This window comes from Pinus tabuliformis, chromosome J, assembly GCF_031772625.1.
Source record: "Pinus tabuliformis cultivar Carrire ecotype Pingquan chromosome J, CPIR1, whole genome shotgun sequence".
Classification (NCBI taxonomy): domain Eukaryota; kingdom Viridiplantae; phylum Streptophyta; class Pinopsida; order Pinales; family Pinaceae; genus Pinus; species Pinus tabuliformis.
The window spans coordinates 1,615,293,310-1,615,307,073 of NC_142295.1; the positions used below are offsets into that span (position 1 = coordinate 1,615,293,310).

Here is a 13,764-nt window from a genome sequence, read left to right on the forward strand (position 1 = left end):
CTTCCCTGTTTGATTTTCAACTAAGGCTTTGAAAAAGCGGAACAATGTGAACACTTCGTTCTTCTTCTTCAAGAAATAAATCCAAGTTTTGCGAGAGAAGTCATCCACAAAAATAGCATACTATAAATATCCTCCCAAAGATGTCACGGGCAACCTACCAAATAGATTAGAACGAACCAATTGCAAAATATCGGTAGTCTTGCTATCACTTGAGGGGAATGGTCCCCTTGTATGTTTTCTTTTGGCACAACCCTAACAAACACCTTCATTTTCTACTTTAAATCCGGGCATACCTATCACTGTCTTCCTTACATCGGGTAGGGCTTTAAAATGAAGATGAGCAAATCTTCGGTGCCATAATTTAGATTGAAGAGATGTGTCGCAAGACATAGCTCCCAGTGGACTTCCTCCAACTTTGATATAGACTGTCAACCTTAAATCCAAGAGTAAATGCTTCTTTGAATTTTCTTTTCCAAAGATGTACCTTTCCATCAATGAATGCCACCTTGAATCCTTTGTCCTCCATTGCCGAGATAAATACCAGGTTCTTCTTTAGATTTGGTACATATAGTACTTCTTTTATATGAATGATGTTACCTTGATTCAATTGAAGAGTAACATTCCCAACTCCTTTCATGGGATAGGTGGCATTGTCTTGAAGAATGATTTCCAAATTTGTATCATTTTCTATCAGATTTGAAAGACTTCCTTATACCCAGTGAAGTGCCTTGAGGCACCACTATCAATCAACCAATTTCACAAGGTATCTGGAGGAGAAGCACTCGAGAGGGCAGATATGGGATAAAATTCATTTTGCTTGTTATCTATAACATTAGATTCATCATACATGGAGTTTCTTGATCTTTTGTGAGGTCGACCATTTCCATGTTGACTAGCGGGAGCATTCCTTTTTCCTTTGTTGTTGAACCTGCCATTCCTTTGATTGTTGTTGCCCCTGAAATTGTTGCAGTTGCTGTTGTCATCATCCTGAGGTGTATCCCTTTTATTAAGACACTCCCTAGCATAGTGGCCAAACCTGTTACAAATGAAGCATCTACCCTTTCTTCCATCTTTGAATCCCGGTCTTCTTTGACATTGCTTCTTTGAACTTGCATTGTTCTTCTTTTTAGCATGAGCGGAGGATGTAATAGGATCATTCCTATTTGAAGGCATGTCTCTTTCTATTATCCTTGTTTCTTCTTCAGTACATGTAGTCAACAATTCATCAAAACCTATAATCTGGTCATTGTTGAGGATAGTAGTGTTGAACACATCCCATTCACGAGGGAGACCTCCAAGGGCAATGAGAGTGTGCTCCCTATCAACATTAACTTCTCCAATTGATAGAAGATCATTTTTTATTTCGGAGATCCTCATGAAGTAGGATTGGATATCTTCTCCTCTTCCCTTCTTTTTGTCCTTCAACTTGTTCTCGAGAAAGAGGACTTGGTTTGAATTTCTAGCTTTGAACATGCTAACTGACTTGTCATACATCTCCTTAGATGTGCCCAAATCGGAGATGTAAGCAACGAAATGCGTATGAATAGAATCCTTGATGATCTTCTTAGCTTTGACTCCGCCTTTCTTGTACTTTTTTTTAGCGGCAGCTGATGCATTTGAAGGAGGTTCAACAATCTTTCCCTGCACATAGCCCATAAGATCATGCTTTTCCAAAGTCAAGTCAAGAGACATCTTCCATGCATGATAATCAGACTTATCATTGAGCTTGTCATCAGATTTGAAGTAAGATAAGGAGGCCATTGAATCTTGTCCTTGTCCAACAAATCTCGTGATTTCTTTTCTCACTCTTGCTTGGGCTTTGTCTTCACCTCAGCTCTGATACCATGTTAATTTTAGATAACAATGGTATGCCCTGTGCTTTAGAGTAATTTACTTCAATTTTTCTTATTAGCCCAATATCAATTTCCATATTAGCAATCACATTAACATTGATAGTAAATGCAGATAAAACATAAACAATAAGCAGAAGACAAGGCAAGACAAGAGGACCGGATATTTGGCGGATGCCACGGAAAAACCCCAATGTGGGGAAAACCCTTTAATCAGATCTTCCTATTATTCTTCAAAAGTTCAGTAGAGAGAGTACATCATACAAAATTTACTTGCCCAATCATTGTAAAACAATCCAGTCAAACTGCAGTAGGATGCTCTAACCAGAAACTGAACGTTGGTCAAACTAGCAGAAAGTCTCCTCCAAATCACCTCAGTCAAACCCAGTCAACTCGGCCTCCACAGTCCAAATAAGCCCAAAATAGTTCTGAAATTCTCAGTCAAAGTTGGTCAAGGCAAGTCGACGCTGGTCAACCTGCCCAGAAAATCTTGTTATCTATGCCAAAATATGCGCCCTACCCAAACAGAGATTCTCCAACAAAAATTGCAGTCAAATGAAGTCAAACAATGCCTAGTCAACGCTGGTCAAAGCTGGCTGCAACTCGGTCAATGCAGAGAATAGAAATGCCCAGTCAAACCTTCGCACGTGTGGAGAAGAATAGGTTGCCTGTGATTTGTACAACCCAATCAAATGAAGAGAGAGAATGGAATGTTGAGTTGTGAATGTCCAAATGAGGAAAAGGCGTCTTCTATTTATACACAATGTTGAGGGTGAAGAGACACGTCTGTTGGGCTTCATTAGCCTACATTAGACTTTTGGCTGACCTTGACAATTTGTCCATAGAAGAAATAAATTCATAATTCCATTTCTACTTGTCAAACTGAGATGATCTTTAGATCAATCTTGCGCCTCTCGGAAAGAGGAATCCAATAAAAATATCATCTCCATCATATGAGCTGTCCAAGGTGGAGTTTGGCCCTAGTTGCCAATCTTAACATAAAAGCTGACACACATATTTGACACAAGGTATGCTTTGGGAAACCCTTTCTGGAGAAAATTCCAGCTGGAAGGTGAGGTCGCTCCACTCTATTTTTCTGAATGAGAATATGCAAGTACAGAGAAATATGGCCTGTTGTCCTTGGGCTGATACATTGCACAAATCCTCTTTGTGTGCTCTACCTCCTATCCCTCTTGGCTAGTTTTGTTCAACTATGGAACAAATTCTCTTGAAAGAATGGAATCCCTTTTCCTCCTAGTTGCCCAGTTATAACACAACCTAAAAACCTACTAGTGGTTAGGTTTGACTACCTCAACTCTGAACCCGAATTACAATATTAACTCTTTTAGAGTCTTTCTACATCATAATCACGTGACTCGGCCAGTTTCCATGAATAATGGGGGCTGACATGGCATCCTCTTGAATTATGGTGGCCAAAACAAAGGTCAACTTCTGAGTGGCATAACTTTCACGTAGAGACTACGATTGGCACGATTCTTGTGCTGTTTGAAAGGTCTTTGTGTTTAGAATAACATGGAAAGGTGCAGTGCTAAAGCGACAAAGTCTTGTCTCCAGAAAACATCATTTGATGCCTCAAAACGCTCTCGAAAGGTTTCAAACTCTATTTTGCCAAACTGGGTCTCGCTGAAAAAAACTGTCCTGTGAGATGATTCCTCCACTTTTTCCACTTTGAATGCATCGAGATGGATGACAAACAATATAATGATCCAATCTAGATCAAAATCCATATCGTTCAAAACCTGCTCTTCAATTAAGCATTGGTTGGATGCCCTCGAGTCTATAAGTTTTTTACGAAGTGGTTGATATTTCATGTATTCTGACTATTGATGTATGGAAGAAATTGCTTGTAAATTCTCATATTTTCTCTTTCATTGTCTAGAATTTATACATATAGATGTAGTATGTTGTAGTCTGTCCTCCATTGCGTCATAGTGTATATTGATCTTAAATGACTGGGTGACAATTCATGGATAGCATACATGTATTTAACTCGTGGGAATTAACATGTTTCAATTTTGGTTAAATATCAGGTGATCTATTATTGAATGAGTACATTCACCCATAAAATTACATTGCTGAGTTTGGCCTTCTCAAATAGCCCTTATATATGTAGATATAGATATAGATATAGATATATATACCTTGTGGAGAATTTGTCAAGCCACACGCTCTTCTTGTTTCAATATTGATGTCTGGGCAATTATATTCACTGTCTATTTATGTTCTACCGAAATTCGATGTTTTACGAATATTTGGTGTAACTATACATTATGTAAATCGGCTGGGGTGAATAAATAACCACTTAGCTAATCCTCTGTTTTGAATTACCAAACATGCGGTCTAATTTGGTTGAGGTTGTTCACTGTCCATGCTTCCCCAAGGTCTCACATTGTTGTACATGGTTGTAGTGCCAACATGTGGCCTTCAATCCTTTTTAAGCCGTCGAAATGGCCTCATGGTACTGTTTGCCATCTAATTGTATTGGGTTACATTATTGACCTTCAAGCCATGTTAAATGTCCATATAAATTCCATAAACGTTGGCAACCATTATTATTACCCCAGTTTAATGTGCACATGGGTAAAAGTTGCCGAGACGCGGGCCTTCAGGCTCGTGGTGAAATTGTTACAATTGCAATTGAACGATGGCTGCATAGACCCTCGATCTCCAATGAGGTGTTGAGGTAGGTCCCACCCATCAGTGGGCCTTCACTCTTGGGGTGAACTTGTTACGAGTGTAGTTGAACAATGGTTGCACAAACCTTGACCACCGATGAGGCGATGAGGTAGGTCTCGCTAGTCAGCGGGCCTTTGGGCTCAAGGCGAACGTTTTACGAGTGCAGTTGAATGATGGTTGCACAAATCTTTGGCCCTTGGTGAAGTGATGAGGTAGGTCTCGCCAGTTAGCAACCCTTGGGGATTAGGTCGAACCTATTACAAGTGCGATGCATAGTTAAGACCCCCTGACCCGAGGCGTGATATGTCGAGAGAGCCATTGGGTGTGCAACGTGTTGAACAAATTGATGTGGGCGAGCTCCACTATGGTCTCAGATTCCAAACCCGCGATTGGTATAGATTCATATATATATATATATATGTGTAGTGGATTGAATTTTAAACCTACCACTGGTATAGTTTAATATATACATATATGTAGTGGACCCAGATTTTAAACTTGCGGCTAGTGTATCTATACATACACGCGCACAGATGCATAGACACATAGACACAGACATAGACACACAAACACACACAGAGACACACACACACACATATTGCAACAACTACATGGGGCCTGCTTAAACCTTTCCCCAGAGTCGTGGATTTGTTGGTCCATGTGGTAGTGCCACTTGAACTGAACCCAAGACCATGTAGATGCCATGTGGCGGTCCATCGATGACGTGGCTATCATTAATTGGCCTAAAGTCTTTCGTGTGTAACTTTCGATTTGGGACTCGGATTGAGGAAAACTTTTTATTGCCAGAAAATTTTAAATCTTTGAGAAGAAGTATTTTTTTATATACCCATTTTCATGACAAACAATGAAGGTCGGGTTAAGATGTCATTGACAATTTGACACTTTCTACAACTGAAATAGTACAAGGGGGTGGGAGGGAGTGTTACATGAATAATCCTTAGCTAAGAATATGTATCGAGATAGAACTGTGGAAATGAAACTACCCAAAATCATGGATGCCAGTAGTCATAGCTAGAGTAGGAGACATCAAAATCTATTTTACCAGAAAGATTTCTATGGAGATAGTAATAACCGTACCTCTTTTGTTATCAAAGTGTTCTGGATTATCATTGCTTATCCAACTTTTTAACATATTGCATTATCATTTGCAATCTTTCCATAACAGTATGCCTTTTATTTCCAATTTAATATCTTGTGTCAATGTTTCCCACTTTCTTTGATTATTGTTGCTGTTTATGATTGAATTCTGGGTTCAGACTTGACCCACTTGCAGGGTTTTCATTTGATATTGCTCAGAGCATGACAGTATTGATTCATCTTGTGAAAGAGAATCTATCCTTTCTCTTTTGATCAATCTCTTATCCTAGAACAGGGGAATTCTCAATCATGTTCTTAACCTCTGGAATTCTTTTGGCACAAGCTCCTGAATTAGTTGTAGATTGTAACAATCATGGACCAGTGGGGAAACATCTGATAGTAGTTACAGTTAGAAATGTAATTTTCTTGGATGAGACCTTTTTTCTCTTTTGACAAATTGCTTACTAGGACAACTTGAACATATGCTCCTAATGTTAATAATTGTCTTTTTAATTGTTTGGGTTTTCATACTGGCCAACATCTTTTTCACTAGTACTCTTGTTGTTTTCACAAGATTCTCTTCTTATGTGATTATATTTTTTGACTAAAATTGTCTTCTGCCAGGTGACAAGGATTATTCCTCTTAATGCAAATAATCCATATGATGTGTTGGGCTTAAATAGAGGTGCATCAGCTGAGAGCACAAAGAAAAGGTAATTATTTTAACTTCTCCTAAATTATTTAGATATCAATTAGCAGAGTATCTTTGTATAATTTGAATGCATAAGTGATCTAAACAAGAATGCATTAGATTAGTCCAGACCATAAATTGTATAAATAAGGATAGCAGAAAATTTGGAAAGAAGAAAGGAGTTTTATACACAGCAGACCAAATTCTTCACAAAGTTTTTTTTTCTAAGATTTACAGGTCACCAAATTGCTGCCTATGCCTATTGGTGTCTTACTCAAAATGCAGTGAACCCTTTTTATTTCTCATTCATCTTTGGATATGTCTAAACCCAGATAATTATGCACTAGCTCGATTCTTATGACATCTGATCTAGTAGAATATAATTTTAAGACAATGATCCAATAATGGACCCAGGAGCACATCATAGATTGAACAAGCTCTTAACATAAACATAAGCTTTATCCATAGAATTCTACCTTAAAAGGGACGTTTATATTGGACAAGTTATATTTCCTAGAAAGAAGCAGCTTGGCCTATTTCAAAATTTCTTTCAAATGTATTTAGTAAGAGAAATTATTACTTGGTCCAAGGCTCAAGTCTTTGCCTAATTGGGTTTTGCATGTAATTAATCGAGTTGCTGCTTTAATAGTTGGATATTAACCCCATAATGCCGGGTGCAGACAGCATACCATAGGGCCTCTTTATGATAAAAAGAAACTTATCACAAGTGTAAATAGGATTATCAAAGGGTGATTTCTAGGTTGGATTGCTGTTCCATAATGCCATTTACATTAACCAATAATACATCAACTACATCAACCAATTAGTGAAAGGGAGTTTGCAGTCCTCCAAAAAAAATATGTATTTCCATCTATATGATTAAATAATCTTAGTAATTTTTGAGGAAGGAGAGATCTTTTTCCATGAACAATGAGAATGACATGAATGATACTTGTTATGTTTGTTAGAACAATTTTAGCCATGCAAAACTCCAACGAAAAGGCATTTTAAAGTATGGGACAAATGTATGTCTGTATAGAAGCATAAAATGAATGATGGGAAACTATTTTTTTTGTTCTTTGATCATTGTAGAATTGGTTTTCGAGTTACTATACCTATGTTTCTGAACAAACTTTATTCGGCCGGATTGGAATTAGAACCTGGATTATAATAATAGTGAACTTTGGTCGTAATATGTCTAGTGACCAAATGCCATGTTTAACCGCTAGTACATATTATTTTTGGATGACCTACATCTTCTCTCCTTAAAATGGTGTTGTATGACTCTATACAAGAATAACATGGTCAGATTATAGTTTTATCTTGCCTTTTTCTTGTTTACACGACCTTGAGCATTGAAACTCTAGTGCTTGGATTCAAAAAATATTTTATGGTTTTAATTTTTTTAACTTTTGATAATCTAACGAAATGCATGTTTTTTCTGCCACACACTCCTTTCAAAGAAAAGTCCAATTTGAGTAAGTGCAAATGCATGTTTCATGCCTTCTTGGCCTTTCTCTCTAGGATTCTTTGCTATCCTCGACAAGTCTTGTCCTGCTATGAACAAGAGTGAGTTTAGAGGAGGAACACACTCTAGAGTCATAGTTTGAGGTCACAATGCAAGAGGTATAAAAGGTTTTAGTTGAATTTTAGCATTCCATATTTATCTCTAAGATTCTTTGCCATATTCGGCAAGTCTTGTCTTACTATAAGCAAGAGGGACAAGTGAAAGGAGGAACACGATCTAAAGTCATTGTTTGAGGTCACAATGCAAGAGGTATAGAGGGTTATAGTTGAATACCAGGTAAATACCAGTTGTCTAGAGTTGCTCATTGGTATATGAAGGCCTGCTTCTTCCTGCACTCATTAAATAATGTGATTTAAGAAATTTAAAAACCACTGCTCTATCTGTTAGGGGCCATTCATGGTATATCTGGGTTGTGGGACATGTTTTTGATGAGTTTTATTTTTCATTTATGTTTTATGGACCTTGGAAATTAATTTATTACATTTCAGGTAAGTGTTTTGACTCTTGAAACATGAGAGAATGAAAACAACGCTATGAATGGAGCCCCATTAGCTCATCTTTTATGACTCTAGATTTTTTTTATGTTGATCAAATGGTTACATATGGACATTGAAAGCCTGACTACACCTGTCTTAATGTTTCGGCATTCTAAAGATATTTTGTTCTTGAGTGACAGGTATTGGAAACTGTCTCTTTTAGTACATCCTGATAAATGTTCTCATCCTCAAGCACACCAAGCTTTTACAATATTGAACCAAGCTTTCAAAGATTTACAAGACCCAATAAAAGTAAGTGTTTGTTTCCTTTCTCCTCCCTTAAGTTAAATAGTGTTATTTCTGTAAAAATGTTTTGGTTATGATTTGTATCATCTATCATTATACTGTTTTTTAATCAAAAGACAATGAATATCTCTTTGAGCTCCTTTGCAACATATTCAGCTATAATGGAGTTAAAGATTGCTATCCTGTTTTACGCATAGTTTTAAAACTCGGACTCGGATTCGGAACCTACTGAGGGTCAACTCCGACTCGGTATCGACTCGGCCTAGTTGATTTCAATGACTCGGTCTTTGTAAAAAATACATTAAATAGTTATTTATTTATGAAAAAACATATTATTAAAGATTTTCATTCATGTTTCCAAACTCAAAGCATTAGAATATAGAGAGAAGAAAACATATGATCAAAGTATGCTAATGAATATATCTATTATATCAAAATGGCACCCAGTGCACTGTCCAATACATGTAATATGTAGAGATCAGAAAAAAAACACATAACCAAGGATGCTCTAAATTGCCTCTACAGCAAAGATCACCTGTCACCACTGCTAGAGAAGCCAACGACATCTATCTCATACTCTGAATCAGAGTTAGATGGGGAAACCCATGGCTCCTCCTCTTCATAAAGATCTCCAACTGCAATTGTAGAAGTAGTAGCATTAATAGTGGTGAGAAAACCAACTCCAACTCTTCACAAACACCTCACAAATGCTCACACAAATGCAATGAGGTAGCTGTGAGGAAATGTGAGGGGGTTGGGTCACTTTTATTGGCTTGGGGGAGGGGTAGAGGCACTTAGAAAAGAAACACAAAAAAAAAAAACTCACTTTGAAGTCCACTTTACTGCCCTTTTACCCTGCGGCCTAGGCTGTCTGGTTTATGACAAGCTTGGTCGGTTCGGTAACGGACCGGTGTAACAACCATAAGTCGTATACGCAACGAAAATCTTTAAAATAAGACATAAATGTCCATTGTAAAACATGTAACTATATATTGAAATTGTTGTAAGATATGAGATATTACAAATGAGAATGAGGACATGCATATATACCCTAGGCAGGTGCCCTTTCATGAATGGTCATGTCTTTAAGACATTCCTCTTCATTACTAACTAACTAACCATTAGTTATTTAATTATTAATTATTATTATTATATTTATATTTATTATTTTTATATAAATTATATTCATAACATTGCCTCTCTCTTCGAGAAGCTTTGTCCTCAAACTTTACTGAGTATATTTTCTCGTCTCTGAACTTTCATCTTCGTTGATACAACATGATATGATGCTCTGAGTGATAGACTAAATTGTCGTATTGAGAACAGATTGGACCATCCTAGATTAATCTTTTGTGGAATCTTTTGATCTATTGAAATTTGTGATGAATAGTTATCGTAGGACTGGATTCTGCAAACTTCAGTATTTTTGGGAACATAGATTTGTTGTTTATGTTCTAAGTGATACTGGTACGTAGATTGATTGGAAAGTCTGTTCTTGTGATTCAGATGTCAATAAATAGTTCTTTTGGTTGGACTTTCCCTTATCATGTTAGTGGTTCTTTCTTGATTTCCTTCAGGCGATGTTGTTGTAGAGTTGGCTACAGAATCATCACTTGAAATTTCCATTGTTTGAATTGCAACATCTGCATAAGTTTTAACTTCTATTGGTTTCTCATCTTTTTGAGTTATGATATTGATGGGATCGGTATTTGTTCCTTTATCTTCAACTTGGACTGAAGGCTTCGATACTTCTTCTTGTGTAAGTCGTTCTAACTTGTCATTTAGTGACTTCTTGTCACTTTTAAGTTTCTTTATTTGTGTAAATAGGGCTTGGTTATGATTCCTTAGACGTAAAAGCTCTTCGCTTTCTGGATTGTTGGCTTTATGTTTAGTATTCTCCTCATCTTGTAAACTTTCGATTTGTTTTAATAGTGTTTGATTAAGGTTCTTTAAACATGAATTTTCCTCTTCTTGTTCTGATAAGCGCTTCTTGAGTTCCTTCTTTGTGGCTTTAGCTTTCTTGACTTGTTCGAGTAGTTTTTCATTGTGCTCTTTGAGGCGCGAAATTTCTGTCTTTACTAGAGATGACTTCTTCAAGCTCCTTTTGTTTTTCTGATTGGATCTCTTGGAACACCAATTTCAAAATCTCCTTAAGGTTTTGTGATGAGCGTGTTGTTGATTCTGACTTTATGGTCATGTCTTGGAATGTGATCATCTTCTTCTTATAAGGGAACATCAATTTTTATTTTCAATGTTTAAAAAAAAGTACCCAATTTTTTAAACAAAGTTATCAAAAAATTATGTAAATCTCCTTTCTATGTATAGTTGCTACACCAAATTGAGATACATACTCATATTCATCAATTATTACTTGCAAGTTTTTAATTTTGTATTCGACATCGAAATAAGAGGCTTCTTTATTCTCGATTATATCTGATCCTGAAATTAATAATTGATTTGCTAAATTAACATTAATGTAATTTTCATGATAATTCTTGTTGATAATGATATGTCTTTTAATGTACATAATCTATAACATGGGATCATGCCATGTTTACAAGAGAATCTTCCTTCCATCATTTTTGAATTAGACTTCATTCTTTTCTCTTCAATGATTGACTCCACCAATGTAACCTTGTAATCTTTTATGTAGCCACGATTTTTAATATAATCCCTTGCACTTTGTACTTCAATTTGTCTTTTAACTTCTATAATAATATTTTTTCAAAAATAAAATTATAATATTCCTTTTTTTCTTAAACTGTCTTTTTTTTTTTATATATATATATTTTTTAACTTTGTTTTGTTTTATTTATTTTTATAAACCTTTTTTTTCTATATATACTTATAATATTTTTTTCTTTTGTTCTTTTTGAAAAGTTACAACCCTAGTGAAACATGGGTATTCACCTCTTTGGGGTATAATATAAAATATATGTCCACTTAGGTGCCCTTGACTCAGTTAATTTTCTCAATGTAAAAAGTAAAACTTACCATTCACATAAAGGGATTTTGTATTCCTTTTGCCTTGAAAATACCATGAGCAATTACCATGGGTTGCTAAAACCATGACCTTGTAAACCAATTAATAAAGAATCAAGATAATCTTATCTACTTTTCCTTCTCTTACATATAGTTTTAAAGATTTTTGGAAAGATTCCCTCTTAACTTTATCATGCACTTTTTATCAATAATGTAGAACCTTTATATATATATATATATATATATATATATATATATATATATATATATATATCAATTTTTAAATTACATCAGACTATTTTTTTTAATAGTATATTTTTTTATATGATTTTTCTCTCTCTCTTTTTTTTTTTTTAAATCTTTATATGTACTTTTTTTTCTTCGATTATCTTTTTTTTTTTATGTTTTTGTTTAATGGTAAAAGCCCTGAATGACGAAACTGACGAAACAAATAAACTACAACTTTGTGTAGCAAAATGCATCAATTGTGACGACAACAAGGTTGACGAAGGATTAATGGCCAAAGGCCGGATCAGATTGGTTCTCTTCAGCGGTTGAGCGTCCAGAGGATCGAACAACTCTGATACCAATGTAACGACCAAAAGTCATATATGCAACGAATTTTTTTAAAATACTTCAAAGACATAAATGTCCATTGTAAGACATGTAATTGAATATTGATTATTGTATATTGAATCTGTCGTAAGATATGAGATATTACAAATGAGAATGAGGGCTTGCTTATATACCTTAGGCAAGTGACCTTTCATGAATGGTCATGTCTTTAAGACATGCCTCTTCATTACTAACTAACTAACCATTAGTTAATTAATTATTATTATATTTATATTTATTATTTTTATATGAATTATATTTATAACAACTGTTCGCTTGACCGTTTTTTCTACCAAGCTAGCCTGAGCAGGGGTATTGCTTGGTCAACTAGGCCAAATCTGATTCGGACAGACCTGGTTTTAAAACTATGGTTTTACATGATAGGAATATGACAAGATAATTTTACTAATGTCAAACAAGTGACCACAAAAGTAGGTTAAAGGGACTAAAAGATGCATCTAGTGTAAATACAATGTGGGAATGTGAAAGCAACTGTCAAGACAGTGCTGAACGAAAGAAGCTAGAGGAGGTAAAAAGACAACTAGGTATTTAACAAAGAGATATACATAAGCTATCTATGAACATGCATGATTGGCCATATTTAGGGAGGTGCATGTAAGAATGGCAAGGTTGCACGAAACGCGGAAACAGGTACGAGTTTCCGAAATGGGAATGGGTACGAAACGTGACCTCCCCAAATTTTGGAAACGGGGAAACACGAATATATATCTATATATATATGTGAAATCATAAAGCATAAAAGATACATTATAATTTATTACATTTAAACATTAAGATTAAATTTACAGAACATTTACTCATGAATGATCACATAATGAAAATAAAAATATCAGAATATCCAAAAGCAACCTTTATTATATATCCAAATCTCAAAAATCAACGTTTATTTATATTAATATATGAGGCTGCAAGTACAATAAAGACTATAAGGCTGCAAGAATAACAATTCTCATCAAAAATAGAAGCAGTACAATGCTCAATAGTGGATGGTGTTGCTGAAGAAGATGATGCGCCAATTCCACTTCCAGACTTGGCCTCAATATTCAGGGTAGCAAGAGAGAGATCCAAAGCAAGATTTTCTGCATCCACATCCCATTCTTTAGAAGGACCGCTATTGTATTCTAGAACCCTACGAGATGTAAGGCGAAGGTTGGAGTGCACATAAACAAGATCCTCTGCCTTCTGTGAGCCCAACTTATTGTGCTTCACGGAATGAATAAAACCATAAGTGCTCCAATTCCTTTTTGCTGATGAAGAGCTTGCCACTTGTGAAAGAATACAAATGGCAAGGTTTTACAAATGTACATCATTTGCTCCATGACAAATCCACCACCTAACTGGATTCATGGTGCTTCTCTCCTCCAAAGCTGATATATCTGCATAATCATCCATTCCTGCAGCAAAATTGGCAAATTCCTCCTTTACCTCCCTGTGTAGATGAGAAGGAAACATTCTCATAAGGGCTTTTTTCACCTCATTAGCCACCTCTCTATCCTTATG

General features: G+C 35.7%; 1 protein-coding gene across 1 annotated transcript in view; it reads left to right on the forward strand.

The window, feature by feature from the left end:
* Positions 1 to 13,764, forward strand: part of LOC149233671 (uncharacterized) — a 271,897-nt gene that overhangs the window by 149,516 nt on the left and 108,617 nt on the right. The window contains exons 7-8 of the mRNA XM_089382256.1: positions 6,270 to 6,358; positions 8,541 to 8,652. Coding sequence (XP_089238382.1) covers positions 6,270 to 6,358; positions 8,541 to 8,652 — 201 coding nt within the window. The remainder of the gene's footprint in view (positions 1 to 6,269; positions 6,359 to 8,540; positions 8,653 to 13,764) is intronic.